The sequence below is a fragment of the Cherax quadricarinatus genome, chromosome 27, assembly GCF_038502225.1.
Source record: "Cherax quadricarinatus isolate ZL_2023a chromosome 27, ASM3850222v1, whole genome shotgun sequence".
Lineage (NCBI taxonomy): Eukaryota > Metazoa > Arthropoda > Malacostraca > Decapoda > Parastacidae > Cherax > Cherax quadricarinatus.
In genome coordinates, this window is record NC_091318.1 from 928,892 (window position 1) to 947,069 (window position 18,178).

At 38.7% G+C, this 18,178-nt stretch overlaps 1 protein-coding gene across 1 annotated transcript in view; it reads right to left on the reverse strand.

Moving 5' to 3' along the window:
• Positions 1 to 18,178, reverse strand: part of LOC128691084 (venom protease-like) — an 88,618-nt gene that overhangs the window by 33,942 nt on the left and 36,498 nt on the right. Inside the window, exons 3-5 of the mRNA XM_053779878.2 lie at positions 5,427 to 5,498; positions 5,132 to 5,280; positions 383 to 489 (exon numbers count right to left, since the gene is read on the reverse strand). Coding sequence (XP_053635853.2) covers positions 383 to 489; positions 5,132 to 5,280; positions 5,427 to 5,498 — 328 coding nt within the window. The remainder of the gene's footprint in view (positions 1 to 382; positions 490 to 5,131; positions 5,281 to 5,426; positions 5,499 to 18,178) is intronic.

Genomic DNA, 18,178 nt, shown 5'->3' on the forward strand with positions numbered 1-18,178 from the left:
AATCATTTATGGATAAAAACATCCCAGGTGTAAAAAGTTTAGTATTGTAAAAGGACACAAGTGCAACTAATGTGACATTTTATTGTGGCAACGTTTCGCTCTCCAGGAGCTTTATCAAGCCATTAAAGCTCCTGGAGAGCGAAACGTTGCCACAATAAAATGTCACATTAGTTGCACTTGTGTCCTTTTACTTTACATATTGTCGGTAATTCTACCAACTTTATTACAAGTTTAATATTACAAAATGAGCGCCATTTTTAATTATTTGTTGATGTGTGAGGTATGGAGATAATACATCAGTAGGAAAAGCTTCACTCACTGACTCGCTAAAAAAAAGTGTTTTTGAAAGAATGTACAAATTTTTACTCCAATAAACACTCACTGAAAATGGAAGCAGTGTCTTGCTGTGAGTATCCATTGATCGTTGATAAGAACACCACCGCAGTGCCAGGTGATCACTCCCTGGGTATTCCGCTCTCCCAGCAGTGCCTGAGGATACACAAGATGATATTATTTAAATTACATTATTTTCATCTGTAGAAATTAAGTTCAACAAAAGAGATTAAAAGATCAGTATGTTGTAACAAAAATGCACAGTTATTGGTGGAAAGCAATTACGATTACTTATTTTATCAACATATACAAAAGTATTAATTAACTACAAATTATAACATTCACAGAGATAACTTTCATCTCCAACATTTGAAGCTGAAGTCTGCTGGAAGAAGCAACTCTTAGGATTGCTCTCTAAATATTCAGTGTGCAAATTTAAGAAGTCTGCACAGCATATCATCATTAATAATCTGAAGAGGAATAAATATGAAAATTGTTACAATCGTCTATTACTAATTATCAGAGGAATAATGTATTTAAATGCCTTAATTATACTCACACTAACCAGCAACTGATTAGGTTATACATCCCACATTAATTTAATTAAAAGCTTCTATAATTAAATTAATTAACAGCTTATATAATTAATTTAATTAGTAGTTTATATAGTTGATTTAATTAATAGATTATGTAATTAATTTAATTAATAGTTTATATAATTAATTTAATTAATAGTTTATATAATTAATTTAATTAATATCTTATATAATTAATTTAATGAATAGCTTAAATAATTAATTTAATAAATAGCTTATATAATTAATTTTATTAATAGCTTGGAGACAAAGAGGGGAATGTATGAGAGTATAGTTTTACCAACGCTCTTATATGGGTGTGAAGCGTGGGTGATGAATGTTGCAGCGAGGAGAAGGCTGGAGGCAGTGGAGATGTCATGTCTGAGGGCAATGTGTGGTGTGAATATAATGCAGAGAATTCGTAGTTTGGAAGTTAGGAGGAGGTGCGGGATTACCAAAACTGTTGTCCAGAGGGCTGAGGAAGGGTTGTTGAGGTGGTTCGGACATGTAGAGAGAATGGAGCGAAACAGAATGACTTCAAGAGTGTATCAGTCTGTAGTGGAAGGAAGGCGGGGAAGGGGTCGGCCTAGGAAAGGTTGGAGGGAGGGGGTAAAGGAAGTTTTGTGTGCGAGGGGCTTGGACTTCCAGCAGGCATGCGTGAGCGTGTTTGATAGGAGTGAATGGAGACAAATGGTTTTTTAATACTTGACGTGCTGTTGGAGTGTGAGCAAAGTAACATTTATGAAGGGATTCAGGGAAACCGGCAGGCCGGACTTGAGTCCTGGAGATGGGAAGTACAGTGCCTGCACTCTGAAGGAGGGGTGTTAATGTTGCAGTTTAAAAACTGTAGTGTAAAGCACCCTTCTGGCAAGACAGTGATGGAGTGAATGATGGTGAAAGTTTTTCTTTTTCGGTCCACCCTGCCTTGGTGGGAATCGGCCAGTGTGATAAAAAAAAAAAAAAAAAAAAAAAATTCTCTTTGTAGAGCAAGTAACATTATAGTGTTGCTTTTTTACGGCATAATTAGAGCCTTTCAAGTGAACAAGAAATTGTGAACATTGGTACAATGCGAAACTCTAAATGGTATAAAATACCGACAGGTTGTTAGGTAAGACACATATGCAACATTTAGGTATCTTTATTTCGAAACGTTTCGCCTCTTGGCAGTATATAAGGCTCCATCCTGTCACTTCAACTCCATATTGTTTCAGACTATGGAACAATACTCTTCTCCAGACTGAGGGACTGACCACCTCAAAACTTCAAGGGTGATGGACTGATTACATCGTCTTCAAGTATCTTCTGCTTCTATCAACTTTTCTGTACTCGACTGAAGAAGCCTACTGTGTAGGCGAAACGTTTCGAAATAAAGATAACTAAATGTTGCATATGTGTCTTACCTAACAATGCGAAACTCCTTATCTTCCAAAAGTACCCATTAGAAGAAACTTGCTCCTTCACAATTTGAGTAATTAGTTGAGATGTGAAGCAGTGTCGTTCTAGATCTAGAAAATGATGGGTCTATCCAGTAAGGGAAATTCTCGTCATCCAAAAGTAATGAATCACAAAGCTCAAACGACTTTTTAGACCCGCAATCACTCTTAACAAAAAACTATGAAAGTCAAGGTAGTAAAATGGTCTTACAGTGTGTTACTCTGTAATATATCATAGTAGAAACTCATTGAAATCCCACCCTTGAGTTTCTTGCCAGAATAATGGTTTTAAGTCATGCAAGTTTCTGGTACGTTCACGGCAGGAGTTTTGATTGTTGATTGTCACTTTTCTGATATGGTTATTGGTTCATTAAGTTCCTTCATCTTTCTCCTACCTGAGACACTGTCTTCCTAGAAGCACGAGCAACTGCTAAATTATATCCTAATATGTTCCTTGTATACAGTTTGTAGGATTTCTATCCCTCACCAAGTTTCTATCACAGTGAGGTACTGGACTCCATCTTGGATGCTACATGACACTGGCAAGTGGGAAAATCATCATCGGATGTTACTGGATCGTACAGAACGCAAGACAAGCTTAACCATCTCACCTCAGACAAGTTTCCTTCCAGGAGTCATTAGATAAGAAAAGTGTTTGATTTTGTTGGGCTATCTTAGGTTAAATCTATATAATGTGCTTTAATGTATCCATAACATCTATGTGGCCCGAAGATTATTATAAAAAAAATATGTTATGTACAAAATGCTTAAACAAAGCTTAAGTACCTATATACTTACCTACATATTTAAGTTTTTAAACGCTTGTCGTTGCTACTAAAAGAAAATGTTGAAGCGATTTGTCCTATGCACGTCCTAGTTTATTTTTTCTTTTGTAGAAATTGGAGAAATCAAAATACTGCTTTTCATGCGATAATTTATATGTCGAACGAATTAGATACGAACCTTCAACGATGGTAAATTGGTAATGCTACTTCTTAGCAGTTTCAAACTCTTGTAAATTTTAAGATAATGATATCTTTGAGATAACAAGAGAATGTCTCTTCAGTTTAGCTTCAAAGCTGATGTTTCTTAAAAAGAGGATTTTTATTAGCCAAAATCTCATATCCTTATAGTATGTAATTCCGTATGATATGACATTCCAAATTTACCTTTTTTATTGATTTTTTTATTACTTCCTATGTGATGACTTATGAATTCTTCTTCTGTAACCTTGTGCCTCACTCAGCACTATTTCAATATAGCTGTAGTAAGGGAACCACGGTTATGAAATATAAGGATACCTTTATCGGATCGCACAGTAACCGCAACACATCTAATTAGTAACTGAAAGTGAGGAGAGGATTTCTGTCCCCTTGTTCCGGCCATTTTAGTCTCTTTCTACGACACACATATTGCTTACAGGGGAAGAATTATAATTCATTTCCTCATGGAATTAAAAAGAAACAACACGAAGACGAGAACAGCTAGGAAATTAGAAGGAAACTCATATGGAATTATTTGCTAATTTAAGGCATAAAATAGTGAGAATTATTTTTCTGTTAAATCCCAGTAAATGTATTTGATCATTCCTCTTTTGAAAGGCTTCAGTCTTATGTAGAAGCTGATGAATGTTATGTAGAAGCTGATGAATGTTATGTAGAAACTGATGAATGTTCTGTAGAAGGCATTATCCAGTAGGTTCAGTCTATGTAGATGATGATTTGACAGTTTACTACCATAGTTAATAAACTTGGAGTCGTTCAAACGGAATAATAATAATAGGATGCCTTTCACTTATCGGACTCAGACATTCAACTAAGGTGGCTTTATTAAAGAAGAAGGAAGATTCACCTTCAGTGGTGTAAATTTGGATGTGCTTAAATACATTCAACAAACTGGTTTCCATGTAATAAATGGAGGAGTTTAAGGGCTGAGCTTTGCTCACATCTCTACAACAACAATTGTCATCAAAGATTTGTTAAGTTATACCATGAATTAAGGAAAGATCCTGGACTTCACCTTAAAAAATAGACATAGCAAATGCGATAGTAATTATGGACAAGGTACATTATAGTGACAAAATGTACATAATATTAGGAGACGGGAGAACTTATGTGCTTCTTAAGCCCTAAAAGTTCAGAAAATTTTCTGCATTCGCTGTTAGGAGCTGTAGAAAACAGCTTTCAAATTTAATTGAAGAAATTGTGAAAATTTAAATACTGGTTTTCATGCAATTATTTATGAATGCCTTACCAAATGGGTTTCAGATCATTAACACCGATCTATCTTATTTACACGGTGATTGTTATGGTTACTGGGCTGAATAGGCACCATCATAAAAAACGTTGCTTCATTCTTCTGCTGTTTGTCTCGTAGCTGAGATAGAATATGCAAATTGCAGTTTTGTAATGTTGTTTTTATATTTCAAATTGTTCGTAGTGAAAGGTTACTTATTTACTTAGCATAAATATATGATTGAATTTAAGGAAAATACTGGACATCCCTTAAAATTCTTTCCATCTGTCAGCCTGGTTAAATATGACCATAATTTTTAAAGGGGTGGACCAGTAAGCCAACGGAACTCCTTGGGTAGATGACCATAAGCTCCAATGGCGGGTCATCATCTGACTAAGACCCTCGTCAGGAAACACTTGTCCTGTTTCCTGACAAACCTTACCTAACCTAACCTATCAGCCTCGCATTTGTGTTTAATCTGTGTTGTTCACCATAGTGGCACTGAGCTTAGGAAATTATAAAAGTATATTGTTATGAAAAATTTAAGGCACCTACCATCCAGGGCCAGGAATTTATGTCTGCCGGTGTTCCGCCGACTGCGGCCTCAATTGATGTGTTGAAATTGCTCCGAAGATTCCTACCAAAGGAACTTTCGAATTTGTCACAGGGAAAATATACGGTTCTAGGACTGCTCAGACCACACTCTGAAACAATAGCTTCTTTAAATAAAAAACAATTTTAGAGAGCAACATGGTTCGTTGATTACAAACAATTATTTTTTTAAACTTATTTGCTTTAATTAGCAACAAAACTACTTACCGTCAAATCGAATTTAAAGACAGTTGCTCACCAAAAGTAAAGTTGGGAGAAGAGATATCCAAGATGGCTTCAGGTACTTCATGAGGTTTCTTAATCACACTATCTGCAAAATTTTTTAATGATATTTACAATTTATAAAGCTTTCCTTAACATTTTCAGTTAAGATATAATGAAAATTAGACATATATGCAACATCTGGGTATCTTTAATATAGACTTTTTGCCATCCAGTGGCTTTATCAATGCAAATTCTAGGACATAAGTGGAAGACAGTAGAACTATATACAAAAGATGAGGTAAACAGTCCCTCAACCTTGGAGTTGGTGTGAAGAGCACCTAGCTGTGAAGTACCTGGAGCACAGGCAAGAAGGCTGGTGCTTATATACTGGCGTCAGGTGGAAAGGAGACGGGTAGCAGACGAGGGCATAGTCACTGGCAGGCGGGATTCTCCAGTGGATGTAGGTCATACCCAAAGGACGGGTTCGTAGAAGTGAAGAAGGTTGTGGAGATGTCCTCTGAACCAAGATTCCATGATGTTGCAGTGTTTGACAAGTTGTACATGAATGGTATACAATACCGACAAGATGAAAATTAGGCACATGTTTAACATCTGGGTATCTTTATTGTAGACGTTTTGTCACCCAGTGGCTTTATCAATACAAATTCTAGGACATAATCTGAAGACAGTAGAACTATATACAAAAGATGAGGTAATCAGTCCCTCAACCTTGCAGTTGGTGTGAAGAGCACCGTAGTCGCCAGTATATAAGCACCAGCCTTCTTGCCTGTTCTCCAGATTCTTCACAACTACCATGCGCCTCACACCAACTCCAAGGCTGAGGGACTGATTACCTCACCTTTTGTATATAGTTCTACTGTCTTCAAATTATGTCCTAGAATTTGTATTGATAAAACCACTGGATGGCGAAACATCTACATTAAAGATACCCAGATGTTGCATTTGTGTCTAATTATTATTATTATTATTATTAAAGATTAGCCGGTATTCTCCCGGCCCGGGCCTTTTCCAAGTGGTGGCCCGGCCGCCTTGGCTCCCACTTTAGGGAGTGTCTGAGACCTAAGTCTCCCATGGGAGGAGGCACAAGTACCTCCTCATCTTTGGGACAAACTGTCCCCAAGCCTAGCCACAAGCTAGGCCTCTCCGTCTGCCATCCCCGCCCCAAGGGGACAAATGGGAATGACAGTCTTATGAGCTAAAGGCTCGGGCTCAGGCACCTACCCTACCCTAGAAGGGTTAGGCATGGTGTCGATGTGTGTCTAATTTTCATCTTGTCGGTATTGTATACCATTCATGTACAAGATATAATGCGCCCTAAACAAATATCCAAATAAAAATTTCCTATTGAACTATTAGGTGCGTAAATCAACATTTCTTCAATTGATTATTGTACTCATAACTTTCATAGAGGGAATCATCAAAGAAGAGTAAATACACATGAATGGTTTATAAGTAGAGGGCGAGAACAGTTCTCAGGTCACTGAGATCGTTCAACAAACCAGCTGTTCAGATTATTACAGGACTATGTAGGTGCCAATTTATGAATATCACTATAAAGAAATGCGATAATAACTATATATCTAAGAGGAAGGTTTAAAATACTTTATTCAGTGTAGGTACAAATTTGTTAATTGTGTAACATAACTAAGAAAAAAGTGGGACTTATTTGTTCATATGCAATAACTGGAGAATGTCTCACCAGAAAGGTTTCATACTTTCATAGCTAACATATGTTGTTCTTAGAAAAACTTAAGATTCCAAGTTTGAGAATTGTATTAAACAATCGGGATATTGGCATCCATGCTATAACTTCAGAACGTCCCGTAAGATCGGATTCAACTCTCAACACAATCGCATCATGCTTAGTGGAAAGTTCAAACTCGTTTCGTGATGTACTCGTTTCAATATTGACACCTTTATTGAAGAAATTATGATAAGAGATTCTGTGCGATTACTTGAGACTTTACAATCGCATCATGCTTAGTGGAAAGTTCAAACTCGTTTCGTGATGTACTCGTTTCAATATGACACCTTTATTGAAGAAATTATGATAAGAGATTCTGTGCGATTACTTGAGACTGCCTCTCTACATCGGTTTCCAGTAGGTACTGGATTGTTTAACGGACAATTCTCCAATTTTATAACAAAATACTAGGTTATTTAAAAAAAATTAGTTATATTCAGCTGTTCATTATATATTTCAGAAAGTTCATCTTAGTGTAGCTATTCTTTAGTACAGTCCAATAACAACCAAAAACTTTCTCTACATACAAGATATTTGAAGTTGATATGAAAACATATTCTCGAGTAATTGCATGGAAATATCGTTTATTTTTCTATAAAATAAGCAAAGAGTTCATGCGGGGATACGACAACAAGGTCATAATGGGCATCAATCAGAACATGTTGCAAAAAGTTAGGCCTAGAACTAAGTAACTAGTCACAGAAATTTTCAACACCTAGAAAACAGACTGAGTTTACTCGGATGTGAATGGAGTAGACGATAAATATCAAAATAAATCTTACTTTCCTAGTTGTTGGTAATGCATCGTAGAGTAACGTTTGGACTGAGTTTAACCTGCTGGAAAAAATGGAAAAAAATGAAATACTGCTTTTGTGCTTTTCATGCGATAATTTCAGAGTCGTATTTGATTAGCTTCAAGTTTTCTGTGCTGGTAACTTGATCATTTAATATCTGAGCTGCTTCAAACTTAATATGCTTGATTTTTGTTTAGAATTTCGGTCTCTTTGAAAGGTTTGAATTAGATTTGGACTATATATGTCCTAATTTACAATTTTAAATAGAGAAATTTGAATAGCAGTTTCCATGTGATGTCTCATGAATGTCTCTCTTGATTGTCCTTTCAAATCTTCAACAATAATATATAACCGTATTATCAACTTATGAGGCACTCTGCACAATTCCAGTCTCGTGCATCCAGGCACAAGAAACTGGGATTATGGAATAGGGGAGATACCTTCCTTGGATCGTGCAGTGACCGAAATACCTTTAGTTATTTTGAGAGGAACTAGTCATTTCTTTTGGTGATGCCAATGGGCAGATGAGAGAAACATGGGGAAACCATCGCAACACTGCCCTTATTAAGTTATAAAAGATAAATTAGTGATTTTGAAAGGTACTGGTCATTTCGATGTGTTTCCAAAGGGCAGATGGGGGAAAAAGACATGGATCATGTGTGGATTTTAGTATAACTGCACTGGCAATTGCGCAATGCCTATAGGAATGTCAGAACTCTACTTCGTCTGTGATGCTAGAACTATTCAAGGTATATTACAATGTTTGCTGTATTTCTTGCTAATATCTAGAGCTGAGAGACTTTAGAGAAACATTATCCATGGTGCCTGTGTGTCGTTCAAGATTCCTAAAGGGGCGCAAGGGGGCTTGTCTTTCAGGAATCACAAGGAATGATGCTGCATATCAACGCTGGGTACTTACCTCTCAAGTAAGTTCCAAGTTCCTTCCTGTAACATTTTCAGTGACATACATGACAGACTCAGATACACACGATGCACAAAATAAGACATCCAAAGCTGAATTAAAGAGGAGTCATCAGTGTCTACAGAAGACAGTGAAAGCATTTTCCAGCTCCCTTAGCCAGTTTCATCGGTCAGTTTGGAAAATCATGCTCTAAAATGTGTCATTAGGTGCTACAGTACCATATAGCATTTGTTAAAAGCCGAAGAGAAAGGTGCAAAAGCTGCCTTTGTGGAGCAAAGACCCAAAAGAAATTCTGATGTCTTTGAGCCAATATGGAAAATGGGTTTCAAAACTATAGCTAATACGAAGAAGAAAGTGAAACTTACCTCTTAACGCAAAGTGATAGAATTAAACTCCAGCACAATATTGTGACAAACCTTGTAAAACCGAAAACTCTTCAGAACAATATGGCAGAAACCATGAACTATTTTTTCACACTTTTGCCATAAAACATAAAAACAGCTAAATGAAACCTTGCTCAGACAAAGCTATAATCAAGTTGATGTTGATAAAGGAGGTCAAGGATGAAAGGGTGTCCACCGAAGCACTGTTTATTACCTCAAAGATCTTCCTGATAACTTTAAACAAGTATTTCCACACTCTACAACATAACAGTTTCACACATCGAACGTTCAGTCAAGGTCGTGGAGCGCAAAGGGAGTGGTGACTCAGAGAAACTATTTGTCAGGCGGAATAGGAAGAGCCTTCTAGTCAATGTGGAAAACAAGCAACAGTTGATTGCACAGATGCAAACGTACAGGAGTGACTTAGTCAAGACAGGAACGGCTATGACTATGTGCGAGTGCGCCGGCCCGACTGTGACTTTTAGGATCTTGCTCTATCATGCAAAGTCGATCAGTATCACTTTTCTTTTTGATACAATATATGGGAACAAAAAGAGGCTCATTAACTTCATACATCTATCATAAGAATACAGTGAAAATCTGTGCAAGACTCGGGCTACATTTCAATAAGCTGATTCTAAGGCATAAGGAAGATCCATCCGCTAAAACTAGCCAAGTCACCAACAGTTGGTCCCAGAAGATGAGGAGGAACCAGTACCTCCTCTAATGGCAGCAGACATAGGTCTCAGAAGAAGAGAAGATAGAGGGTAAGAACGACGTGAAGTCACAGATATAATGCTTAGATCTAGCTGTCCACCTTCTCTCGTCTGCGTCGAATGACCCAAGTCGAGCCACAAGACTAAATGACAAATAAATGTTTTTTTATTATCACACCGGCCGATTCCCACCAAGGCAGGGTGGCCCGAAAAAGAAAAACTTTCACCATCATTCACTCCATCACTGTCTTGCCAGAAGGGTGCTTTACACTACAGTTTTTAAACTGCAACATTAACACCCCTCCTTCAGAGTGCAGGCACTGTACTTCCCATCTCCAGGACTCAAGTCCGGCCTGCCGGTTTCCCTGAATCCCTTCATAAATGTTACTTTGCTCACACTCCAACAGCACGTCAAGTATTAAAAACCATTTGTCTCCATTCACTCCTATCAAACACGCTCACGCATGCCTGCTGGAAGTCCAAGCCCCTCGCACACAAAACCTCCTTTACCCCCTCCCTCCAACCCTTCCTAGGCCGACCCCTACCCCGCCTTCCTTCCACTACAGACTGATACACTCTTGAAGTCATTCTGTTTCGCTCCATTCTCTCTACATGTCCGAACCACCTCAACAACCCTTCCTCAGCCCTCTGGACAACAGTTTTGGTAATCCCGCACCTCCTCCTAACTTCCAAACTACGAATTCTCTGCATTATATTCACACCACACATTGCCCTCAGACATGACATCTCCACTGCCTCCAGCCTTCTCCTCGCTGCAACATTCATCACCCACGCTTCACACCCATATAAGAGCGTTGGTAAAACTATACTCTCATACATTCCCCTCTTTGCCTCCAAGGACAAAGTTCTTTGTCTCCACAGACTCCTAAGTGCACCACTCACTCTTTTTCCCTCATCAATTCTATGATTCACCTCATCTTTCATAGACCCATCCGCTGACACGTCCACTCCCAAATATCTGAATACGTTCACCTCCTCCATACTCTCTCCCTCCAATCTGATATTCAATCTTTCATCACCTAATCTTTTTGTTATCCTCATAACCTTACTCTTTCCTGTATTCACCTTTAATTTTCTTCTTTTGCACACCCTACCAAATTCATCCACCAATCTCTGCAACTTCTCTTCAGAATCTCCCAAGAGCACAGTGTCATCAGCAAAGAGCAGCTGTGACAACTCCCACTTTGTGTGTGATTCTTTATCTTTTAACTCCACGCCTCTTGCCAAGACCCTCGCATTTACTTCTCTTACAACCCCATCTATAAATATATTAAACAACCACGGTGACATCACACATCCTTGTCTAAGGCCTACTTTTACTGGGAAAAAATTTCCCTCTTTCCTACATACTCTAACTTGAGCCTCACTATCCTCGTAAAAACTCTTCACTGCTTTCAGTAACCTACCTCCTACACCATACACTTGCAACATCTGCCACATTGCCCCCCTATCCACCCTGTCATACGCCTTTTCCAAATCCATAAATGCCACAAAGACCTCTTTAGCCTTATCTAAATACTGTTCACTTATATGTTTCACTGTAAACACCTGGTCCACACACCCCCTACCTTTCCTAAAGCCGGACAAGCAGTCACTCACATGCTAGGCAGAAAACCTTCCAAAGAAATGGTGAGTACTGAGAAAAAATCCGCTAAAATAAGCATGTCAAATCAGGTCCGGTTATATTAATATAGAAACCCAACATCTAGAGTATAAAACAGAAACAGAATGCAATTCCATCTTAACAGACTTGGTGGGAGCAGAACGCCAAGTATAGTTTAAAACTCGCTTGGAGGGTCCCCGTGTTAACTCCCACTGGGTGGAGTAACAATAGGGAAGGTGGAAAAATAAACACATAAGTAGTATAATGTGATACTTTATTGAGAACGTATCGCCCACATAGTGGGTTTATCAAGTCACAAACAGTTCTAACTGGAAAGATCTGTTTGTGACTTGATAAAGCCCACTGTGTGGGCGAAACGTTGTCAATAAAGGATCACATTATACTGCTTATGTGTTTGTTTTTTCAAGACATTGCTATGCAGGAAGTTATATCTTGGAATAACTTCCCAGGAGGGATGGCGCGCCCCTTCTCAAGAGCGTGCATGGAGTACATATTCTAAATACTGGCAAAATAATGGTCTCAGATAATATATTGTTATCAACCCGGAGTTTATTCTGTAGATAACAAATTCCATTATTACAGATAACAAACTAAAAAACCAGGACTGTGTTTTTTGAGACACTATTATATAATATTATTACTATCGTAATATAATTTTTGGAGTAATTCCTTACTATTGTAGAATGAAAGGTCATGTTCATTGCTTAATTTCAGCTTTCATTCACGCGACCTTCCCTTTGTGAAATTTTGCTGAGAAAGCCACTTAGAAAAAACTTTAAGTGAAAATCAAGAGGAACACATTATGTTTAGGATGGTGAATTATTGCAGAATGGATCTCACTGCATGACCAGAATGGCAAAAAACGGCGATATTTTTGTATTAATATAAAAAAAAGCATAAGTTTTTAAGATGCGCTTTTGATTCTGACCAAGTTAGTGTACATGGAAGATGGCAGTTTTTCCTTGAGGACAAACTGATTTTAAGCTTTCGGCAGAGACCTAATGAACAAAAAAAATCCTAATGAATCTTGATGGGGGGGGGGAGGTGCATGATCAACATTGTTTCCGTCAGACTCTACAGTGTCTGCTAAAAAAAATCCAGATGAGTTCTAAGGCGCCTGAGCTGTGGGAATGTACTCAGTCCTCTTAATAATATTTCGCATTACAAGAAACATAAATAGTGAAAATCTGACTGTATTTTTTCTTGGGCGCTCTATGGGTCCCTGACTTCACAGTAATAATAATAATAATAATAATAATAATAATAATAATAATAATAATAATAATAATAATAATAATAATAATAATAACAATAATAACAATAATAATATACCTTTTTTTACTACAAGTATATGTACAAGGTTTACAGGCCCAGCCGACATCAAATAACATATTACTATATAGAAAGCCGTTTGTTATGCTGAGCATTTCGGACAAATTAGGTCAATCTTGTTCCCACCGCCGTGTATGCCACCGTGCCCCCATGCCACCGTGCCGCCGTGCCGCCGTGTCCTTTTGTGTTGTTCACGGTCTCTCTTGCGTGCTAGAACTTTAAACTCTGCCAGGGAACTTATAAGACATATTCCTCCAGCGCTTGGAACCAATATTGCAGAAAATAATAGCTACTGGGTCAAAAAAGGAGAATCAGTGTGCAATAAGGCAGCATAACCATACTCTCAGAGGGGAACTTTAAGCCTAGCGTGCCAGTGAAAATAATATTAGAACTTTTTTGTTAGAGGAAAGACAGTCTCCCTGATATTAGTGTGTTATACATAGTGTTGTAGTGTGTACCACAGTGGTACCCTAGTATATGGATAATAAATGATAAGGTAAAATTTAAAACCGAAATGTTAGGCCCAAAGAGGCAGGTTCATGTTGCAAACAGTTCCCAGCAGTCTTCAGAACCCTCCCACACAGGTCTGCTAGTGTACCTGATCTGCGATTAGTGATTCCAGGGAGTAAAACATTCCTGTTGAAATACGAAAAGGTGCAAAATCTCGAAGAAATACGAAAAGTGCACAGTTTTGTAGAAATATGATAAACAATGTATAGTTGTTAGTACTTATTGTGATGGAGTGATGTATACAGTGTGTGGTAAACCTGTAGTTAGCAGCAGTCGCAATATACACAACGAAAATCATTATTCCTCCAGTAATCTTCATATACTGAAGCCACCGGCGCCCAAACACACAAGTTATACTTTCCGTCTCAAACTGAACACATATTACTCTGTTTAATTTCTTTCCAATAGCCCTCTTCATGAGGTAGACCAAAATCACCCAGTGAGCCTAATACGGATCTGCCCGGATTCATTAAACGACCGGATTCAAACGGATTCGTTGATAACAAGGTATCTTCTGACTGGTTTCACTAACTGACAGGGCTCTACGCTCCCTTATCAAACATCCAAGCAGTAACTACAACAAATAGTTACAATACAGATAGACAGATCTATTGTTAAGGTGATCATTAGACAAAAGATATACAGTGCCTACTAACTGAACTCATCCGGATTCGCTGGATTCGGGCGGATTCAAAAGGTTTCGTTGAAAATAAAGCCAAATCAGAAAGACTGTTATAAAAAATTAAATACTTCTGGAATTATAGACTAGCTAGCTAGGAGAGCTGTCGAGTATTGTAAAATGACCACTACCATGAAGTTCTGTGTAGTCTGCAGAAAGGGTAAGGGACGAAAACAGGCCTGGATTCCTTGCAATCTCTGTGGTCAGTGGTCCAATGGTACATGCAGGGACTTTAAACCAGTGACCACACTGTTTTTGGGTCTGCCCAAACGAGATACACCTGTATGATGAAATGACATCTATATTAAAAGACAAGAACAGCAATTAAACATCCTTCTTGAAAGATATGTCAGCATGGTATCACAGCTGGGAAAATATGATGGGTGTTAGTGACTTGGCTGTCTTGGACAGTGCTCCTGAGTGTGCTAGTGCTGTCCTGGAGGACAGTGCCCCAGAGGGTCCTAGTGATGTCTTAGAAGACAGTGCTCGTGAGGGTATTAGAGGACACTGAAGACAACGTTATTCAGTCCATAGAGATTCATAATAGAGATACTGCTGGAGATTGATAAAAATGGGATGATGTCTTAGGGAATAGTCGACACACTACCAGCAAAACCTGGTGGTAGCACTGATGTCCATACATGGGTTGAGATATAGGGAAGAAACAGGAAAAATAAATGCACCAGCAGCGAACGCAGCTACAATAAATCCTAGCAAACAGAATTACAATCTATGTAAATACTATGCCTTGGGTATCTTCAGGCACGGTATATCTGGTAAAACAGGTGGGTCATGCACCTTTAACCATTCCAAAAAATGCCGCACCCACGTGACAACAGGAGAGTGCAGCTTCCATTCTTGTAACTTATTTCACCCAGAAATGTATCACTCATTAATCCATGAAAGAAAATGCATACTGCCAGGCACATCATCTAAAGGGGACTAGAAGACACAGACCAGGCAAACTATGGGAAACAAAAGAGAGGAGCCACAACCTCTCCAGGGACAGATGAATTTTAGGGCCAAGAGGGAAAAAAGACTGGCAAGAAATGACAATACTCCTACACCACCTGAAAATACTTCTGGAGCAGAGGCACGGACATCGGCCTCTACTACAGAACAACAAATATTAGAGCCAGCAAATGAACCCCCCTAAGTTCCACCAATACAACAACATTTGTCTTTGCAAACATACAGGGTCTAAAGCCCTCAAAAAAAAAAAATCCTTACATCAAGGGACTGCTCACGGAGTCAAATGCTATGTTTGTAGCAGTCACAGAGACCCACAAAAGGGTCATTATGATAACGAAATATGGATCCCAGGTTATAACCTATTCTGATGCGACAGACTAAACAGGCAACAAGGGGGGGTTGGCCTATATGTCACAGAGTCGCTCATTTGCACAGAAGTACTAAACACCTCAAATGATGTAGTTGAAGTTTTGGCAGTAAAGACTGAAAACCAAAACCTTGTCATTGTGGTAGTATACAAGCCTCCAGATGCACCCTCCCAGCAATTCCAGGAGCAGCTTGAGAAAATTGACCACTGTCTGGAAAATCTCCCTACTCCTGCCCCAAACATCTTACTACTAGGAGATTTGACCTTGAGGCACCTAATATGGAAGAGTACAGCAAATAATGTTTTAGCAGAGATCACCCCGGGAGGCAGCTCAGCTGAAAATTCAGACACACATGAACTGTTAAATCTCTGCACCAAATTCACCTTAAGTCAGCAAATAGTAGAGCCTACAAGACTAGAAAATATGCTGGACTTCATCTTCACTAACAATGACGATCTGATACGTAATATAACTGTATCAAAGACAATACACCCAGATCACAACATAATAGAGGTACAGACGTGTATGCACAGGGCTCCGAACCAGCAAAATGTGAGCAGTCATGAAGGTCTCTTCACGAAATTCAAATTCAACAACAAAAACATACAATGGGATCAAGTAAACCATGTCCTAAATGAAACAAGCTGGGAAGATGTCCTAAACAACATGCATCTGAACATCTGCTCAAGACACATTCCATTAAGAAAAAGAAAGAGAAGATGTAAACTAGAAAGAGAGAGACGTTCCCTATACAGATGAAGGTGAAGAGTCACAGAGCTGTTGAGTGGGGCCAATATATCTGAAATAAAAAGGGAGGCACTAGTCAATGAAATTGCAAATATCGAACTTAAGCTGAAGGAATCTTATAGGAGACAAGAATCACAGGAAGAACTAAAAGCCATAAAGGAAATTGAAAAAAAAATACTGCTTCTCTTATGCCAAGTCTAAGGGAAAAACAACATCCAGTATTGGGCCCCTGCTTTGGCAGGATGGGACATACACAGATGATAGCCAAGAAATGAGATACTAAAGTCCCAGTATGACTCAGTGTTCAGCGAGCCGCTGTCCAGACTAAGGGTCGACAATCCAAATGAATTTTTTATGAACGAAACCCAAAATTTGGTCATCACAAAAATCTCGGATATTATTCTAACTCCACAAGACTTTGAAGAGGCAATAAATGACATGCCCATGCACTCTGCCCCAGGCCCAGACTTGTGGAACTCCGTGTTCATCAAGAATTGCAAGAAGCCCCTATCCTACGTGGTTCGTACGTCAGCTTGCGTGCGGACAGCAGTAACTGCCTGGTTGATCATACCCTGATCCAAAATGAGGCCTGGTCTCAGACCGGGGCGCGTGGGCGTTGACCCCCAACACCCTCTCCAGGTAAACTCCAGGTAAACACCAGTCGACTAACACCCAGGTACCCATTTTACTGATAGGTGAACTAGAACTGGAACAGCAGGTGTCTTATGTAAACACGTCCCTAATGTTTTCCAGCCGTACCGGAGGAGATTCGAACTCCGGACCTCAGTGTGTGAGCTGAGAGCGCTAGCGATCGAACTACGGGACACCAAAACAATGTAATATCGATTGATTTGAGCAATAAAGATAATATTTTGTGCAAATTGGAAAATGGATGAGTTAAGATGCATTTTCTCTAGAAGATATTTAAAAAAAATGCTGAATTAGTGTAATCAACCCAAAAAACTTGCTAAACCAAAACAAACCCAACTTAACCTAGCCCAACTCAACACCGTCTCAGCCAATGTACACTAAGGAGACATTGCTCGGGCGTTGAGCCGTCAAGTGCGTTGATTGGCCGGTCTATAATTTATCTGATACAATTTACCGCTTCTAAATATAATATTGTTGCTAATATCTTTTCCCCCAAACATGGCACAATTATTACCTATTTGTTTGCCGAGCTATTTTATGGAAATGAAATTAAAGGATTAATTCACTGGAATTATTAATTAAACTCAGTATGAGCCCAACTTTTCATCGCATGTGTTCATTTACTGGTTGTTAGATACCAATTTAACCTAACTATATCTAACCTAACCTAAATGATATATAATATGAACAGAAAACTTTATAATTATGACGATTTAATTAAAATTCTTTATAAACGATCATTTCATACTTCATTGGAATCCGGTCACAGATACACAGCGAGTATAATGGCAGGTGACTGGTGCTGCTGACATCGAATGATGTCACCAGCACCAGTCACCTGCAGTGTTGTCTGGAAGGTCGAGAGTAGCACGCTGGATGCTTCAAGAATTAGTAATATGTAAGTTTCTTTTCATTACACAGGGTTGGTGTTTCAAAGAGACGGACCCAGTTTCAAATTGGTTCCACCGTTTTGAAACACCCTGTATATATACCTGGCTTATTAGAAGAAATTAATGTCATATTCATCTCTTTGTAAATATGACGGAAAGTTATTTAGTTATTTAGATTGTGATTACTGCCTAGGATGAAACACCTAAGATATACCTGTCCTGGTTTCGAGAGTTTTTCAATCCGAAAGCTCGGTCTGAGGCCAAGATTTTTTTAGTGGCCTTTTTAACACGTCTATTTCTGTTAGCGACCTACTGGCCCACATATCCATCACAGTCTGGTTGATCTGGCACTTGACGAAAGAAGTAATCCAGGGATTTTTGCTGATAACAGGTAGATTACGCTTCGACGACA